The sequence below is a fragment of the Berghia stephanieae genome, chromosome 2 (genome assembly GCF_034508935.2).
Source record: "Berghia stephanieae isolate SIO BIC M18660-M18661 chromosome 2, UCSD_Bste_1.3, whole genome shotgun sequence".
Taxonomy (NCBI): domain Eukaryota; kingdom Metazoa; phylum Mollusca; class Gastropoda; order Nudibranchia; family Aeolidiidae; genus Berghia; species Berghia stephanieae.
In genome coordinates, this window is record NC_088361.1 from 18358004 (window position 1) to 18375838 (window position 17835).

At 39.8% G+C, this 17835-nt stretch overlaps 2 protein-coding genes across 5 annotated transcripts in view; one reads left to right on the forward strand and one right to left on the reverse strand.

Moving 5' to 3' along the window:
• The first annotated feature begins 212 nt into the window (after positions 1-212).
• Positions 213-1396, forward strand: LOC144963891 (uncharacterized). The gene is made up of 2 exons (XM_078897837.1): positions 213-292; positions 436-1396. The coding sequence occupies exons 1-2, from the start codon at positions 213-215 to the stop codon at positions 1394-1396; spliced, it is 1041 nt and encodes a 346-aa protein (XP_078753963.1).
• A 4723-nt stretch (positions 1397-6119) lies between these two features.
• The window catches only part of LOC144964425 (uncharacterized), a 100951-nt gene continuing 89235 nt past the window's right edge, over positions 6120-17835 (reverse strand). For all 4 annotated transcript variants that reach the window (XM_078898664.1, XM_078898666.1, XM_078898667.1 and 1 more), the window contains exons 2-3: positions 10438-10668; positions 6120-8479 (exon numbers count right to left, since the gene is read on the reverse strand). In XM_078898664.1, coding sequence (XP_078754790.1) covers positions 7616-8479; positions 10438-10668 — 1095 coding nt within the window. In that variant the 3' untranslated portion in view covers positions 6120-7615. The remainder of the gene's footprint in view (positions 8480-10437; positions 10669-17835) is intronic.

Consider the following 17835-nt stretch of genomic DNA (forward strand, 5'->3'; position numbering starts at 1 on the left):
TAATGTTGTTTTGGTATAATGTAGTGGTCATCGCTTGATGTTTTAACTTTTTGAACTGACGAAGCGTCAGCTGTTATTACTGATTTTGCTATTGTTTGTTTGACAATAGGTATACTGGGTAGATTTTTATCTGCATTTAGCTGATCCTTCTCTTTTTATATTATTCAATCTATCGATTTTTTTAAGTACGTTGCGATAAATATTTTGTCATTATGGATGTGGAACGGTTGTTAAAATGTGGGGAAAAGTTGGGTTTACATGGCGACGAACTGAGAGTGTGGGTGGAAGAAAAGTTGGAACGGGACAGAGAGGAAAAGGAGAGAGAGAGGTTTGAGAAAGAGAAAGAGCGTGATGCAGTCGCAGAACAAACGAAACAACAAGCTCTTCTTGTTGAAAGGCAGCTGGAACTAGAGCGCCTAAAAATTGAAAATTCAGTGGTCCCGGTTCGAACCCCAGTGAACCCTCGACTGGCAGTTGTGGAGCTAAAAGTCCTCACCTGCCATATTTTGATGAATCGAAAGATCAGATAGATAGCTATCTACTCAGGTTTGAAAGATATGCAACCGTAAATCGATGGAGAGAAGAGGATTGGGCGATTCATTTGTCGGCGTTGCTTAGAGGCAATGCGTTGGACGTGTACACTCGCTTGGACGAGGTAGACGCTACCCAGTATGATAATGTAAAGTGCGCGTTATTGAAACGCTACAATTTAACGGAAGACGGCTTCTTAGAGCGTTTCCGTAAAAGTAGACCAGAAATAGGAGAAAGGATGGGTCAGTTTCGAACCCGTATATCCACATATCTGGAAAAGTGGATAACTATGTCCGGCAAGGATAGAACAAAGCCTGAGGACATCTTGGACTTGATTGTTAAAGAACAGCTCGTAAATGTTTGTAACAAGGAGCTCGTGGTTTTCCTGAAGGAAAGGAAACCAAATACATCTATAGAAGTAGTCGACACTGTAGAGAAATATGTCGAAGCGCACGGGACTGCCGGCGCTTTCTCAAGAACTGTGTCATATCAGAACGACAAGGTTCCAAGCAAACAACAAGATGGTCACAAACCTGTCATGAAACCACCTACTTCAGTAATTAGATGCCACAACTGTTTTAAAGTTGGACATTTGAAGAGGGATTGTAAGAACAGACCACAAATCTCTGCAATACAAAGAGACACGAAATGTGGATACTGTGGTCGTAGGTACCACTCCACTGAGCAGTGCTGGGAAAGAAAAAGGATGGAGAATACTGATAAGAAGACTTGTGGAGTAGCGGCTATGAATACCCCAGAACCGCTGCCGTGTTGTAACAATGCACAACATCATGTTGCTAACAATGGTATCATGAACAACACTAACTCTCAACGTCAAGCGCCGAGGGAAAATAAAGAATTTTGACAATTAATTACGGTGTCCGCAGCATGTTCGGGACACGCGATAGAGACGACAGGTATGCCGGTCGCCATTGGTTGGATAAATGGACAAAGAGTTAAAGTGTTGAGAGACAGTGGCAGTAGTTGTGTTGTGATTAGAAAAGGCCTTGTGAGTAGAGAAAAGAAAGAACAAGAAAAGAGAGTGAAGGTCAGTCTAGCTGATGGGAAGACTGTGAGTGCCCCACTAACTGAAGCGTGGCTTGATTGTCCATATTACAAGGGAAGAGTGACGGCTCTAGAAATGGCCTCACCTTTGTATGACGTCATTTTGGGAAATATACCAGGAGTCAAATGCCCAGGAACGCCAATAAAATATGACGATCACTCTGATTCAGTCCACGAGAATCTCATGAGAAATGATTGTGAGCACTCAGCTCAAGCAGCACAGACGAGGGCACAAAAAGAGAAGAGAATGAAACCATTGATCACTGCCCCCTCAGTGGAAACAGGTGTTAGTAAGGCTGTTTTGAAAGAAAAACAGACCAAAGACGAGACATTGAAATGTGCGAGAGAGGCAGCAGTTACGAAAGAAGTGAAAAAGACTGGTGCCAATAATAAAAGTTGGTTTGAATATGATAGAGGGGTTCTAGTACGATATTTTCAATCACCAAAGATTGAACACGGTGACGTGATTAGACAAGTCATGGTCCCAAAAGATTTGCGAGAGACAGCGATGCGTTTAGCTCATGAGTCCATACTCTCTGGACATCTCGCTGCCAAGAAAACGACTGAGCGCATTCTCAGTAATTTCTACTGGCCCAACATTTGGGATGACGTCACCCGCTTCTGTAGATCGTGTGACCAATGTCAAAGGTCAACGGCAAAAGGAATGACCCCAAAAGTGCCTCTGACTGAAGTTCCACTGATAGACGAACCATTTAGTCGTGTAGCGGTAGATTTGGTAGGACCAATTATTCCTGCATCAAATAGAGGGAATCGCTACATGCTTACTGTGGTAGATTACTGCACACGGTACCCGGAAGCTGTAGCCTTGAAAAACATAGAAACCGCGACAGTTGCGGAAGGCCTCGTCGACATTTTCAGTAGGACGGGATACCAAAAGAGATATTAAGTGACAGAGGTACACAGTTCACCTCAGATTTGATGAAAGAAGTCTGTAGACTACTGTCTGTGAAACAACTTACCACAAGTCCATATCACCCTCAGTGTAATGGGCTGGTGGAGAAGTTTAATGGCACTCTCAAAGGGATGCTTAAGAGATTGGCTACAGAGAGACCGTCAGATTGGGATCGATATCTCAATGCGGCCCTGTTTGCCTATCGTGAAGCACCACAGGAGTCCTTGGGCTTCTCCCCTTTTGAATTGTTGTTCGGTCGCCCAGTACGAGGCCCGATGACAATTCTCAGAGAGTTTGGACGGAGTCTATTGAGGACGAAGAGGTAAAGACAACATACCAATATGTTGTAGACCTAAAAGAAAAACTTTAGACTACTATCCATATGGCCCATGAAAATTTAAAGAGGGCCTCAAAAAGGCATAAGGCATATTTTGATAGAAAGGCCAAGATGCGCAACTTCAAAGAAGGTGACAAAGTGTTGTTGTTGCTCCCGACAAAGCACAACAAACTTGAATTGAAATGGCAAGGTCCATTTGAAGTTCAACGTGTAGTTGGACATAATAATTATGTAATACAGACTGGTACTTCAAAGAAAACGTACCACGCAAATTTATTGAAACGGTACTATGACCGGAGCACCGCGGACATAAACGGAAGTGGAATTCTTCAATGTGCCGTGGCAGCTGTTATTGACGATGAAGATGACGATGACGAAGATGTCATGCGGACTCTCAAGAATTTAGAAATGCCATCTCTTCAACAAACAGAATTTATAGACCACGTGGTCGTATGTGAAGAATTAGACAGGGAGAAAAGAAATGAATTACGACATTTATTGTCATCATTCAAGGATGTCTTGACAGATGTCCCAGGACGAACGGATAAATATACATATGACATCAAGGTATCTTCGAATTGTCCAATTCGGAAGAAACCATATCCTGTACCACAAGCAATGAGAAGCACTCTCAAGGCGGAAGTGCAAGAGATGATTAAGGCTGGTATTGTGGAACCCTCCAACAGCCCCTACTGTTCACCATCTGTGGTGGTGAAAAAGAAAGACGGCACCAATAGATATTGCGTGGACTTCAGAGCACTGAACAATATTTCAGTGTTTGATGCTGAACCAATGCCAAGATTAGATGATCTCTTCCAAGAGATAGGTACCGCATGTAATTACGTGTCAAAATTTGATTTGACAAAAGGATATTGGCAATTGCCCTTGTCAGAACAGTCTAAAGAGAAGACTGCATTTGCCACCGAGTTAGGATTGATGCAATTTACCGTTCTTCCTTTTGGACTGCAGTGCGCCCCTGCAGCATTTTCTCGTATGATGAGGAAAGTGGTTGGTGACCTACCACATGTAAAGAACTATATTGATGATATTATCATTCATACGGAGACATGGCGAGAGCATCTTCATGCTATCGAGTCAGTTCTTCAAAGACTACGAGATGCTAAATTAACAGCTAAACCATCAAAATGTCAAGTTGGTTTTAGTGATGTCGAGTTCCTCGGGCATCGCATTGGAAGTGGAACATTGCAGCCGACCATAGATAAAGTGGAAGCTATCAAAGGTGCTAGACCACCGGAAAACAAGAAACAGATGAGGAGTTTTTTGGGATTAGCCGGATTTTACCGGAGGTATGTTCCAAATTTCTCAGCGATAGTCAGTCCACTGACCGATGCCACAAGGAAAGGGATGCCAAATCGAATTCAATGGGGAGAGCCTCAAGACCGAGCATTCGAGTATATCAAGAATGTCCTCACTCAGGCTCCAGTTCTTCGGCTTCCGAATTTCGATAAACCATTTATCGTATCGACAGATGCCAGTGACACAGGTGTTGGTGCTGTTCTTATGCAAGAACATGGTGATGGTAAATACCCAGTTGTTTACCTCAGTAGGAAACTGTTACCGAGAGAACAACGGTATTCAGTTGTTGAAAAAGAGTGTTTAGCTCTTGTGTGGGCTGTCAGAAGTTTGAACAGCTATCTTATGGGCAGAGAATTCATTGTGGAGACTGACCACGCTCCTTTGTTGTATCTCAACAAAGCCAAGTCAGAAAATGGTCGTCTGATGAGATGGTCACAGTTGCTCCACCAGTATCGTTTTCGGTTGATGTCTGTGAAAGGTTCGGACAATCATGGTCCAGACTTTTTGTCTCGGCTGCCTTAGTGGCCAGGCATTTCTTAGATTTGATCAAAAATTTGGGATTTTTGTCCTCCAGTGGGGAGTGATGTAAAGAAATGCCTTCTAGGTAACAAAGGGAGATAGTTGTCATACCCACCAAGGTCTCGGGTAGAATGCAACCCATATAATTAAATGATTTATGAGTGTAGGATGGGTGTTGGAATAGGGACTCCCTTGTTTTCGCCGTGGGTGGTGTATACTATGAAGGCAATGAAAGAACGGAGGGTTATCATGTTCCATCAGTGTTAAGACACCCTCATCAATCTTATGCATCAACCGAGATACCGTTAGATACCCTGTCCTATGTTTCGGCTTGGGTCGATGTTCAACTGGCAGTCTGCGATTTGAGGTCGAAGAAGGAAGACCTGTACAGCCTGTGTGTTGGCTGGAATTCTGTTTGGCTATGTTGAAGCCACAGTGAAAAGGGCCCAAAGTGGCCAGTATTTTATGTCGCATCCGAATATGGGCTCTCAGGCGATATGTGTTGGGCCTGTGTGTTGGCCAGCATTGTGTTTTAGGCTGTATTGTAGCCGAAGTGGGCCTAATATGGCCAGTATTTTGTATATCGTACCCGGTTATGGGCTCTAAGCGATATTGTGTTTTTGTAATTTGTGCTCGGTGAGAATATATAAAATTTATAATATTGTTTTGATGTGCTGAGTAATCATCAAGTGATTAAGTGATTAATATCGTAAAATTATTTCACTTATCTTAAAGTTTAAAATAATATACAGTTTTATTGTTTTAGTGAATAATTAATTCATTGAGTTTAATTGTGTTGAAATTGAGAACGTGACCTCAGTTAAATGAATTATTTTTAAGTAAATACTAATTGATCACTTAAGCTATCATTGTGTCTATGTTAATTTCATTTTTACTAATATATCTATATCTATCTTCTAATATAGTGAAGAGCTGACGGGGCTAGGACATAGCGCCCGGTAAATGCGTTTGCATCTTTGAACTTTGTAATTTTGACGGGGCTAGGACATAGCGCCCGGTAAATGTGTTTTGAACCCTTTTGAACAATATGATTTTTGAGAAATATGAACAAAATACAATGTGACGTTTGTAAAGATGAGGAAGTAACACTCGATCTATGTGTTTTATTTTGGAACAATTTTGGATTTGAACAGGCTGGAACACCGCACCCTGTGTGAACAATTTTATTAATTAATTTTATTCTCCTTTCGGAATATGAACAGTTTATTTTGACCCTATATGTAATTAATAATTTCATTTTAGTGGGAATTAATGAAACGGTTGCAACCTGGGTGAAGTATAGTTTATTTTGGTTAAAACTTATATGTATAGATTTTATGTTGCTTTAATACTTTTTACTTGTCTGTATTTTTTGAATTTTCCTGTCAATATATTCAATGTTATTCTGTTTTGCTCAATAACTATGAGCTGTTCCCCTTTCTTTTACTTTAAATAAATAATAATGGCTCTCTTGTCAGATACGTTGTTCTGTTGGTGATTGTAACGTCCACGTCTACCTCTCCACACTTTAAGGTCATAAGCGGCCTTCGCATCCATTGCGAGTTGCGAACGCACCTTGTGACATCAATAGTTCAACCAATGGCATCATTTTTTTCCCCCAACAACTCATTAAGCGATCCACAAACCTAAAATTGAAGGCAAAAGACAGGACCTACTTTAAGACTACAAGTTAAAGAAGGCTACGAATAAACTCTCTCCCGTACTGAAGACCCGGATTAGAACGTGGCCGTCGTCAACGTATAGCCTGGCACTGACAATTGCCTTCGTAAACTCATGGCCTGACACTGACCAAGAAATGACGTCAAAAGATACGTCTTTGGCCACAAAAGAAAACAAAACGTGAGTTGCATTCAACAGTTCAACCAATGGGATCACTTGTTTCCTTAACCACTACTAAAGACAACTCACTGGGCGGGCTTCTAAAATGACGTCAAAATGTGGCTCTGACTGGATTTTAGTGTCAGGCTATAAGTTAATGATGGTTACACACTGACCAAAAATGACGTCAAACGGCAAGGACAGACAATAAAAGAAAACAAATCGTGAGTTGTATTCAATAGTTTAACCAATGAAAGCCTTTGTTTCCTTGAGCACTACAAACGATATAACCCGATAAGGGATGCACTAAACTATGAATGACGTCAAAAGACAAGTACTAATGTTAGATTATAAGTTAACCAAGGCTGCCAATAAACTCATTCCTAGTCTGACAACTGGATACTAAGTGGTGGAATGAGATTCGTGATAACTCACTGACCCCTTCATTCAGCCCAAGCCATATCTGTAATATTCCAATCTCTGCAAAAGCGTGTTGACAATCAAAACTGTGGAATATTTGATGAGTGAACAATATTCCATTTTCGTTGAGTAACTCACTGCCTCAGACATTATGTAGGTTTTGTAAGTTGATCTGAAGTAAGTCCATAGTAGTCTTATGTTTGATTGGTTGACGTGAATTCAGTCTCTAATCCGGAGTTTTGATTGGCTGAACGCGAATTAAGTCTTTATGACGTGCAATGCGCCTGTAATCCGGAGTTTTGATTGGCTGAAGTGAGCCCAGTTTTGATGACGTGCAATGCACCTCTAATCCAGAGTTTTGATTGGCTTTTCCTGACCAGTATATATGCCAATTGCTTTTCAGTTTTGAAGAGTTTGAAGCAATAAATACAACTATAAATGTCCATCTTTATTCTGTAAAGAATTGGAATCCAATGGTTTACGAACGTAAACATGTAAACTTTGGATTTTTTTGGTACACATAATTTCTTCTCGCATGTTGACATACAATAATTCAGCAGATTGTCTTCGGAATGTGTAAGCATAAATATGATATTTGGAGGCGTGACTAAACAAATGGTTGATGGCGACAACAGAGAAGTTTACCTACAAGTAAACAGAATATAATAATCTCTTCAATGAAACGCTCTCAGTGTAGAATAGGCTGTACATCCTTCGGGCAACACTTTCTTCTGAATTGTTCTAGGGCCTACCTTTAAGTGTTCTTCATTACAGCCACGCCTGTATATTGGCTTGAGAAACACAAAGGGATACAGGTCGTATAACTGTCTACAGTGAATAGCCGTTTTCCCCGAATAGAAATGAGGCTCGTTGGTTTTGTGGATGTACTCCGGCGTAATGCAGACATTCTTGTCATGACCTTTGTGAACCACGAGGTCAAGGTTACATGGCACGGGGACCAGAAAGTCTTCGAAGTATCTGTAACTCAGAGGGAAAATATCGGCCTTGGAATAGACTAGATCGTGTTTTAATCCCTTTGTCACTGCCCAAATATGGGTATCGTCCTCATTGTAGAAGAATATATCCAAATTTGGAAACTTGAATGGTTTATCGGGGAAGGAAGCTGCCGAGTTCATGTAAAATTTCCACTGGCTGTCTCCGGGGGTATAGAGTTCGAACCCTTGGATATTACCGAGGACGTCACGAATTTTTCGCCACTGATTGGCGTTCATGACCACGTCGATGTCATCATCCCAGGGAATCATGCCATGATGACGTATGATGCCCATTAGCGATGCCTCCAGCATGAAGAAGGTTAAATCCGCAACGCGACAAGCGTGGATGAACACTCCGAACGCGAATAAGAGCTGGGCCTTTTCCACGGGGGTTAGGATGGGTTGGAATTTGGTGACGAGTTCCGTCTTCTGCTTGACTTCATCTGTTTGGGGCATTTCCTTCAGACTTTCCAGATAGTTCGTGAACTCGGGATAGGCTCCCTCTTGTTGTTTGATCAGCGTTTTGAATTGAGTAAAGTTGGCCTGAGGAATGGAGAGAAAAAAAATCCAGGAAATAATGTAAGTTTAAGTAGTGAGAAATTAGTTTGGATCAGAAAATTAGACAACTAATTGAGGGTTCGGCCTTTCGCCTTCGTCAAAAGATGATAGACAGTTACAAAAGGCAGTTAAAACTTTATATTCATATTGAGAAAACAAATAAAGGAGAGGTGATGAAAGAGAGAAGAGAGAAGAGAAGAAGAAGAAGAAGAAAAGAAGAAGAAGAAGAAAGAAGAAGAAGAAGAAGAAGAAGAAGAAGAAGAAGAAGAAGAAGAAGAAGAAGAAGAAGAAGAAGAAGAAGAAGAAAAGAAGAAGAAGAAGAAGAAGAAAGAAGAAGAAGAAGAAGAAGAAGAAGAAGAAGAAGAAGAAGAAGAAGAAGAAGAAGAAGAGAAGAAGAAGAAGAAGAAGAAGAAGAAAAGAAGAAGAAGAAGAAGAAGAAGAAGAAGAAGAAGAAGAAGAAGAAGAGAAGAAGAAGAAGAAGAAGAAGAAGAGAAGAAGAAGAAGAAGAAGAAGAAGAAGAAGAAGAAGAGAAGAAGAAGAAGAAGAAGAAGAAGAAGAAGAAGAAGAAGAAGAAGAAGAAAAGAAGAAGAAGAAGAAGAAGAAGAAGAAGAAGAAGAAGAAGAAGAAGAAGAAGAAGAGAAGAAGAAGAAGAAGAAGAAGAAGAAGAAGAAGAAGAAGAGAAAGAAGAAGAAGAAAGAAGAAGAAGAAGAAGAAGAAGAAGAAGAAGAAGAAGAAGAAGAAGAAGAAGAAGAAGAAGAAGAAGAAGAAAAGAAGAAGAAGAAGAAGAGAAGAAGAAAGAAGAAGAAGAAGAAGAAGAAGAAGAAGAAGAAGAAGAAGAAGAAGAAGAAGAAGAAGAAGAAGAAGAAGAAGAAGAAGAAGAAGAAGAAGAAGAAGAAGAAGAAGAAGAAGAAGAAGAAGAAGAGCAATATATAATAGTTAGAGGCAACGCGGTTATCATTTGGGGACTCAATATACTCCTGATTACGATGGGAGAATGTAAGTAAAGAGCCTTTTTCCAAGGACTCAACCAGAGACCTTATGGTCCAAAGACGACTGTCATTCCACAACAAGACCTGTCTTATACTGTTTGTAAGTATTTTGAGGCGTTTGCAATGAATTTAGGTCGTATCAGCGCCAATAAATAGGAAGAAAATGGGATAGTAAACAGTTCTAAAATTACAATTAAAGCACCCAAGTAAAAGGGGAATTGGTTCAAATAGGAAACAGATGTAGATTCCAAGAGTACTATCAGTGTACTTAGTTTGAGATCACTAAAAGTCTCATCCAGACACTAGCACATATTCCCACTAAGAGGAACACACTCAAATATTTACAAATATGTAAAACAAAAATAATACAATGCATAACAGAGAGATGATTTATACAAGACATAAAATATCATATCCCAAAATTCTCGCAAACATTTGACTGTTTCCCTCCCAGCTAGGGTATCCGGCCAGGGCCTGGACAAAACCAAGTAATCTCATTCCAAGACAAAGGCAGAAAGCATGTTGAAAACATATATAAGGGGATAGAAGACACAGTAAGTGCCTCCCTATCACCTATGGGAGGTCAGGAATCCCATCGAGATAGGGTGATAGAAGACACAGTAAGTGCCTCCCTGCCCACTATGGGAGGTCAGGAACCCCATCGATATAGGGGAATAGAAGACACAGTAAGTGCCTCCCTGCCCATTATGGGAGGTCAGGAACCCCATCGATATAGGTGATAGAAAACACAGTAAGTACCTCTCTGCCCACTATGGGAGGTCAGGAACCCCATAGAGATAGGGTGATAGAAGACACAGTAAATGCCTCCCTGCCCATTATGGGAGGTCAGCAACCCCATCGAGATAGGGGGATAGAAGACACATTAAGTGCCTCTCTGCCCACTATGGGAGGTCAGGAATCGACCCAGACAGAAGACCTCAAGGCCACACTCACCTGGACTTTGGAATAGACCTCCCTGTCAATTTGCTTCGGATATACGTCCACCTCGAAATTCTGGGAGTCGTGGATGACCTTGAAGAGGTGGAAGCTGTCGGTGTCTGCCCAGGTGACGGGAATCAAGGGCGACATGACCACTGTCCTCAGAGGCTGCAGGATCAACACGGCAGCCACAAACGCCAGCACTATCACTCGTACCCGAAGGTCACACCACTTCTTAACCATTCTCTGTAACGAAAGAGATAATAGAAATAATGTATTAATCTAATCGTTTTGTTTTAAAAAAGTAGTCCTTCAAAACCATTAGGCCTATGTAGCCGGAGTTTATCCCGGTTTCTTTAGCGTGAAACGGACAATAGCAACTGTTTGCTATCCTTTGGATAGAAACTAGTCTATCGCATGGCAAAGTACTTTCCCCAGGTCTGTTAGACCCAGCTACCCATTCACCGCTGGGTAAACAGGCGGGTCAGAAAAACATCTCAACTGCACCCGGGATCGATCTTGATCTCTTTGCGTGAGAAGCGAATGCTCTACCAGCTGAGGGAACCCCCCCCCCCCCCTTCCCCAATCATTGTTATGTAGGTTATAGTTTATTTTCGATGAATGAATTATCATTAACAACATAAATATACATATTTATCATTAACAAAATAATTATACATAGTTATCATTAACAACATAAGTATACATAACTATACTTTTACAGTTGCATGTATAGGGAATGAGCTTAGCGGAAGAGTAGCGTCCCTTGATTGGACGTCACCCATAGTCTGTGACGTCACCGGCGGACGAGAGACGCATGCGCACAACCAACATGACGTTCTCTCTCTAATAACCTTTCCGCCGGTGACGTCACAGACTATGGGTGACGTCCAATCAAGGGGCGCTACTCTTCCGCTAATCTCATCCCCTCACTGATCCTGGACACTTGAGGGTTGTGTCCTATCAGCCATCATTCCAGCCCCCTCATTGGAAAACTCTATCATTTCTTAGTAAATACGTCATCGTTGAATAATGCTTTGAACGCGTTGAAGAAAAATGTTATTCAACGATTGCAGAATATTAGGTGTGAAATTAGGTGTAAAAAGACAGCTGATTGGTAATTATAAATAATCTTTTGGTGCGCATGAATACAAATCCAACGTTTTTATAAAGTTTTTTGGTTAAATTGTCATTCAAGCAGAAGGAGAAAGATACAAATTATGGTGAATAGAATTACTAATACCAAACCATTTAGTTACAAATGTTATTTATAGAAGTGGAATAAACGTATTATTTCATTTCTTTGTATTTATTAAACTCGTTATATTTTTATCGTGCAATATCACATACTCGCAAGCTCGTTGTGTTATTGGCACGATAAAAATAACTCGTTAAATAATTACAAAGAAATGAAAGAATCGTATATTAATGATATGGTAATGTATTGTACAATTAGTTTGACATTTAATGTGGATAAGTCTATATTATGTTTTAATGATAAAAATCGCAAAAGATTTGTAAGAAAAAGTGCCAGACATAGCATGAAGATCGAACCCCGGGCCTTCTAATGAGGTATCTCGAACCAGGTACCTACGGGTCTAAAAGCAAGTATCATACCACAAAGACACACACTAAGTAACAGCTGTCATTCTTTCATTCTTACTTTATACGAAAAGAAAAAGAAAACAAAAAACAAACAATAAACAAACATAAACTAAAAACTAGATCTCAAGAAAGTCCCTTTTCAAAACTTTGGAGCTTTTATATAGCGCAATATTCACTAAACGCGTTCAAAGCGCTTTACAAGGGGTCACCAGCCGACAGCACCACTTACAATGTAGGACGAGACATGACGCCTGTCAGGCGATACTACAATTTTTATGACAGAGACAACGCAGTCAACGACCATTTTACACCTGAGTACGGTGAGAGAATGTGAGTAAAGCGCCTTTTCCAAGGACTCAACTATGCGATGACCGAGGCTCGAAATGTAGCACTTCGAACTATCTATAGATAGTATGCGCTTGGCTAAGAATCTCACAACATTGCCATCCGGAAGTATAACGGACCAACACACAAAACTGTGTGTAATCTTGAACTTTTATAGTCTGGTTAATTCAGTTCAGTGAGAATTACTCATAAACGTGGATGGCAAAAAACAAAAACATGACAAAGACCTGAGTGACGTCAACTTCGAACAATCTCCCCATTACAGCATTTTTGTACGCCAGGTGTTAGTGTAAGTGATACAATATAGTGGCAAGGTGAGGAAATTTAGCTGTTTCGAGAGAGAGAACCAGCAGGTGGGCCAAGATGTTGCCCATTCATTTGGAGGCCTGAGTTAGATTCATATCGGACAACAAAGTAATAAATCACCTTTATGGTAATGGAAAAAGAAATGGATGGGGAAAATTATTACTATTATTATTATTATTATTATTATTATTATTATTATTATTATTATTATTATTATTATTATTATTATTATTATTGTTATTATTATTATTATTATTATTGTTATTATTATTATTATTGTTATTATTATTATTATTATTATTATATTATTATTATTATTATTATCATTATCATTATTTATTATTATTATTATTATTATTATTATTATTATTATTATTATTGTTATTATTATTATTATTATTATTATTATTATTATTATTATTATTATTATTATTATTATTATTATCATTATTGTTATTATTATTATTATTATTATTATTATTATTATTATTATTATTATTATTATTATTTTTATATTATCATTATTATTATTATCATTATTATTATTATCATTATTATTATTATTATTATTATTATTATTATTATTATTATTTTATTATTATAATATTATTTTTATTATTATTATCACTATCATTTTTATCGGTTCCACCACAACAAAGCTGCTCATTACCAACAGTGGGATTCAAACCACGGACGTATCGGTCCTGAGGCAAATGCCAAACCACAAAACCACGACAAAACCACTCAACAATAAGAAATCGGTTCTGTGTCCGATCTGTTTGATGAATCAAAACCCGTTCGTTCCTTTCACGTTAAGTCAAAATCAATCAAAGGGTTTTACCAGTCAACTGCCGTACTCTGGAAAAAACATGTATTTAAAAATTTGGCCAGAAAACTCGTCCTTCAAATACCCATCGATTTAAACAACCCTCATCTTGGCAAAAACTCTCAAACCTGGGATTAAGGAAAACTTCACGAAGTCGCAGGTTTGAGAGATTTTGCCAAGATGTGGGTCATTTGAATCGATCGATATACTTTGAAGGACGAGTTTTCTGGCCAAATTTGTTTAAATACGTGTTTTCTGCAGTACGGCAGTTCGTCAACTGGCTCACATCCACGCTGGTTTGATGGAAATAATCCAATTGGTCAATACTGTGAATCTACAAGACACATAAGGGAGGATGGCACTGGTGTATCATACAAATATGAAGGCTGTTTATGAAACGGTGGGTGCCCGCCGGACAATGCATGCATCAGGAAAAATACTAGAAAAAAAATAGAACAAAAAATAGAACAAAAACACAATCTCGACTCGACTTCGTAGGTATTTTTTGTTTTGTTTTTTGTTTTATGTTTTTCTTTTTTTTTTTTTTGTTTGATGATATTTTGTATTGTTTTTGTTTTATTGATGTTTTTTGTTGTTGTTGTTGTTGTTGTTGTTGTTGTTGTTTGTTTTTTTTTTTAAATATCTATAGATAGAATGCGCTTGGCTAAGGAGTTCACAATATTGCCATCCGGAAGTATAACGGACCAACACACAAACTCTGTGTAACCATGAACTTTTATAGTCTGATTAATACAGTTTAGTGAGAACAACTCACAAACGCGGATGGCAAAAACAATAACAAAGGCACGAGCGACGTCCTCTGCATACTATCTATAGATAGAACGAAGATGACGTCAATCAAGTCTTTGTTATTGTTTTTGCCAACCACGTTTATGAGTAATGCTCACTAAACTCACTCAACCAGACTATAAAAGTTCATGGTTACACATAGTTTTGTGTGTTGGTCAATTATACTTCCGGATTGCAATGTTATGAGCTTCTTAGCCAAGCGCATCCTATCGATAGATAGAATGCGCTTGGCCAAGGAGTTCACAACATTGCCATCCGGAAGTGTAACGGACCAACACACAAACTCTGTGTAACCATGAACTTTTATAGTCTGGTTAATACAGTTTAGTGAGAACAACTCACAAACGCGGATGGCAAAAACAATAATAAAGGCCTGAGTGACGTCATCTTCTATAAATTTTAATGTTCAATGTTAAACATTGTATTGTGTGTTGATCCGTTATACTTCCGGGTGGAATGTTGTGAGTGTCTAAGCCAAGCGCATACTATCTATACTCCCTATTTGATCGTAGCCATCGTTATGTTATCGCCTGATACTGAAATCCAAAAGGACTGGCAGTTTGACGTCACTATTTGGTTTTTGCACCGCCTAGTGAGTTGTCGTTAGTAGAGCTCATGGAAACAAGTAATTTCATTGGTTGAACTATTGAATACAACTCACGATTTGTTTCTTTTGTGGCAAAAGACTGGCATTTTGACGTCATTTTTTGGTCAGTATCAGGCCATAACTTTACGAAGGCCACGATTTGATCCAATCCCCCTTTATCTCGCTTTTTTCTTGGACGCTTTCGATTGTAAAAAAAATAATAATTTCCATACATTTTCTTCCTATGACTGACGCTGCTGATATGACCTGAAAGTGTCGCAAGCGTTGTAAAACCCTTAACAAGAAGAAGAAGAAGAAGAAAGAAATGAGCTTTAATATAGCGCAATATCCACTAAACTGTGTGAGCTATCCACGAACACAAAAATATTCGTTTCAAACCCAAAGTCATTTCTAGATCCCTCTCTCACCCACTTCTTGAGATCGCCGATTCGTTCACCACCATCGCGAAGTAATTTTGACCAGCAGTTAAGCTTAATAGCCAATATTCTCATCACAAACATATAATAGAACATGAGACATGAGTATCCGTATGGTGAATTTTTAATTCAGAAAAGTGAGTGGAGCAGGCACTTATGTTGGTAACAACAAGATATGAAGTGAGTAGAAAAGTCCCAGAAGACAATAGAGAATAAAATTTTTTTTTCCGCGGCGGTGGTGGGGTTTGAACCTGCGACCTTATTGGTACGACAACTCCGCCTGGCAGGTGAGAGCGTGGCTCTACCGTGTGAGCTATCCACGAACACAAAAATATTCGTTTCAAACCCAAAGTCATTTCTAGATCCCTCTCTCACCCACTTCTTGAGATCGCCGATTCGTTCACCACCATCGCGAAGTAATTTTGACCAGCAGTTAAGCTTAATAGCCAATATTCTCATCACAAACATATAACATAGAAACGATTGAGACATGGAGTATGCTCCGGTGTATGGGGTGAATTTTTAATTCAGAAAAGTGAGTGGAGCAGGCACTTATGTTGGTAACAACAAGATATGAAGTGAGTAGAAAAGTGCCAGAAGACAATAGAGAATAAAATTTTTTTTTCCGCGGCGGTGGGGGGGTTTGAACCTGCGACCTTATTGGTACGACAACTCCGCCTGGCAGGTGAGACGTGGCTCTACCGTGTGAGCTATCCACGAACACAAAAATATTCGTTTCAAACCCAAAGTCATTTCTAGATCCCTCTCTCACCCACTTCTTGAGATCGCCGATTCGTTCACACCATCGCGAAGTAATTTTGACCACAGTTAAGCTTAATAGCCAATATTCCATCACAAACATATAACATAGAAACGATTGAGACATGGATATGCTCCGGTGTATGGGTGAATTTTAATTCAGAAAAGTGAGTGAGCAGGCACTTATGTTGGTAACAACAAGATATGAAGTGAGTAGAAAAGTGCCAGAAGACAATAGAGAATAAAAATTTTTTTCCGCGGCGGTGGTGGGGTTTGAACCTGCGACCTTATTGGTACGACAACTCCGCCTGGCAGGTGAGAGCGTGCTCTACCGTGTGAGCTATCCACGAACACAAAAATATTCGTTTCAAACCCAAAGTCATTTCTAGATCCCTCTCTCACCCACTTCTTGAGATCGCCGATTCGTTCACCACCATCGCGAAGTAATTTTGACCAGCAGTTAAGCTTAATAGCCAATATTCTCATCACAAACATATAACATAGAAACGATTGAGACATGGAGTATGCTCCGGTGTATGGGGTGAATTTTTAATTCAGAAAAGTGAGTGGAGCAGGCACTTATGTTGGTAACAACAAGATATGAAGTGAGTAGAAAAGTGCCAGAAGACAATAGAGAATAAAATTTTTTTTCCGCGGCGGTGGTGGGGTTGAACCTGCGACCTTATTGGTACGACAACTCCGCCTGACAGGTGAGAGCGTGGCTCTACCGTGTGAGCTATCCACGAACACAAAAATATTCGTTTCAAACCCAAAGTCATTTCTAGATCCCTCTCTCACCCACTTCTTGATGACTTTGGGTTTGAAACGAATATTTTTGTGTTCGTGGATAGCTCACACGGTAGAGCCACGCTCTCACCTGCCAGGCGGAGTTGTCGTACCAATAAGGTCGCAGGTTCAAACCCCACCACCGCCGCGGAAAAAATTTTTTATTCTCTATTGTCTTCTGGCACTTTTCTACTCACTTCATATCTTGTTGTTACCAACATAAGTGCCTGCTCCACTCACTTTTCTGAATTAAAAATTCACCCATACACCGGAGCATACTCCATGTCTCAATCGTTTCTATGTTATATGTTTGTGATGAGAATATTGGCTATTAAGCTTAACTGCTGGTCAAAATTACTTCGCGATGGTGGTGAACGAATCGGCGATCTCAAGAAGTGGGTGAGAGAGGGATCTAGAAATGACTTTGGGTTTGAAACGAATATTTTTGTGTTCGTGGATAGCTCACACGGTAGAGCCACGCTCTCACCTGCCAGGCGGAGTTGTCGTACCAATAAGGTCGCAGGTTCAAACCCCACCACCGCCGCGGAAAAAAATTTTTATTCTCTATTGTCTTCTGGCACTTTTCTACTCACTTCATATCTTGTTGTTACCAACATAAGTGCCTGCTCCACTCACTTTTCTGAATTAAAAATTCACCCCATACACCGGAGCATACTCCATGTCTCAATCGTTTCTATGTTATATGTTTGTGATGAGAATATTGGCTATTAAGCTTAACTGCTGGTCAAAATTACTTCGCGATGGTGGTGAACGAATCGGCGATCTCAAGAAGTGGGTGAGAGAGGGATCTAGAAATGACTTTGGGTTTGAAACGAATATTTTTGTGTTCGTGGATAGCTCACACGGTAGAGCCACGCTCTCACCTGCCAGGCGGAGTTGTCGTACCAATAAGGTCGCAGGTTCAAACCCCACCACCGCCGCGGAAAAATTTT

What these genes read in the sequence shown, in the direction of transcription:
- LOC144963891 (XM_078897837.1), top strand. Translation starts at nt 213, where the DNA reads ATGGATGTGGAACGGTTGTTAAAATGTGGGGAAAAGTTGGGTTTACAT. An exon ending in AGAGTGTGGGTGGAAGAAAA is followed by an intron (nt 293 to 435) that starts GTTGGAACGGGA and finishes TTGAAAATTCAG; the next exon opens with TGGTCCCGGTTCGAACCCCA.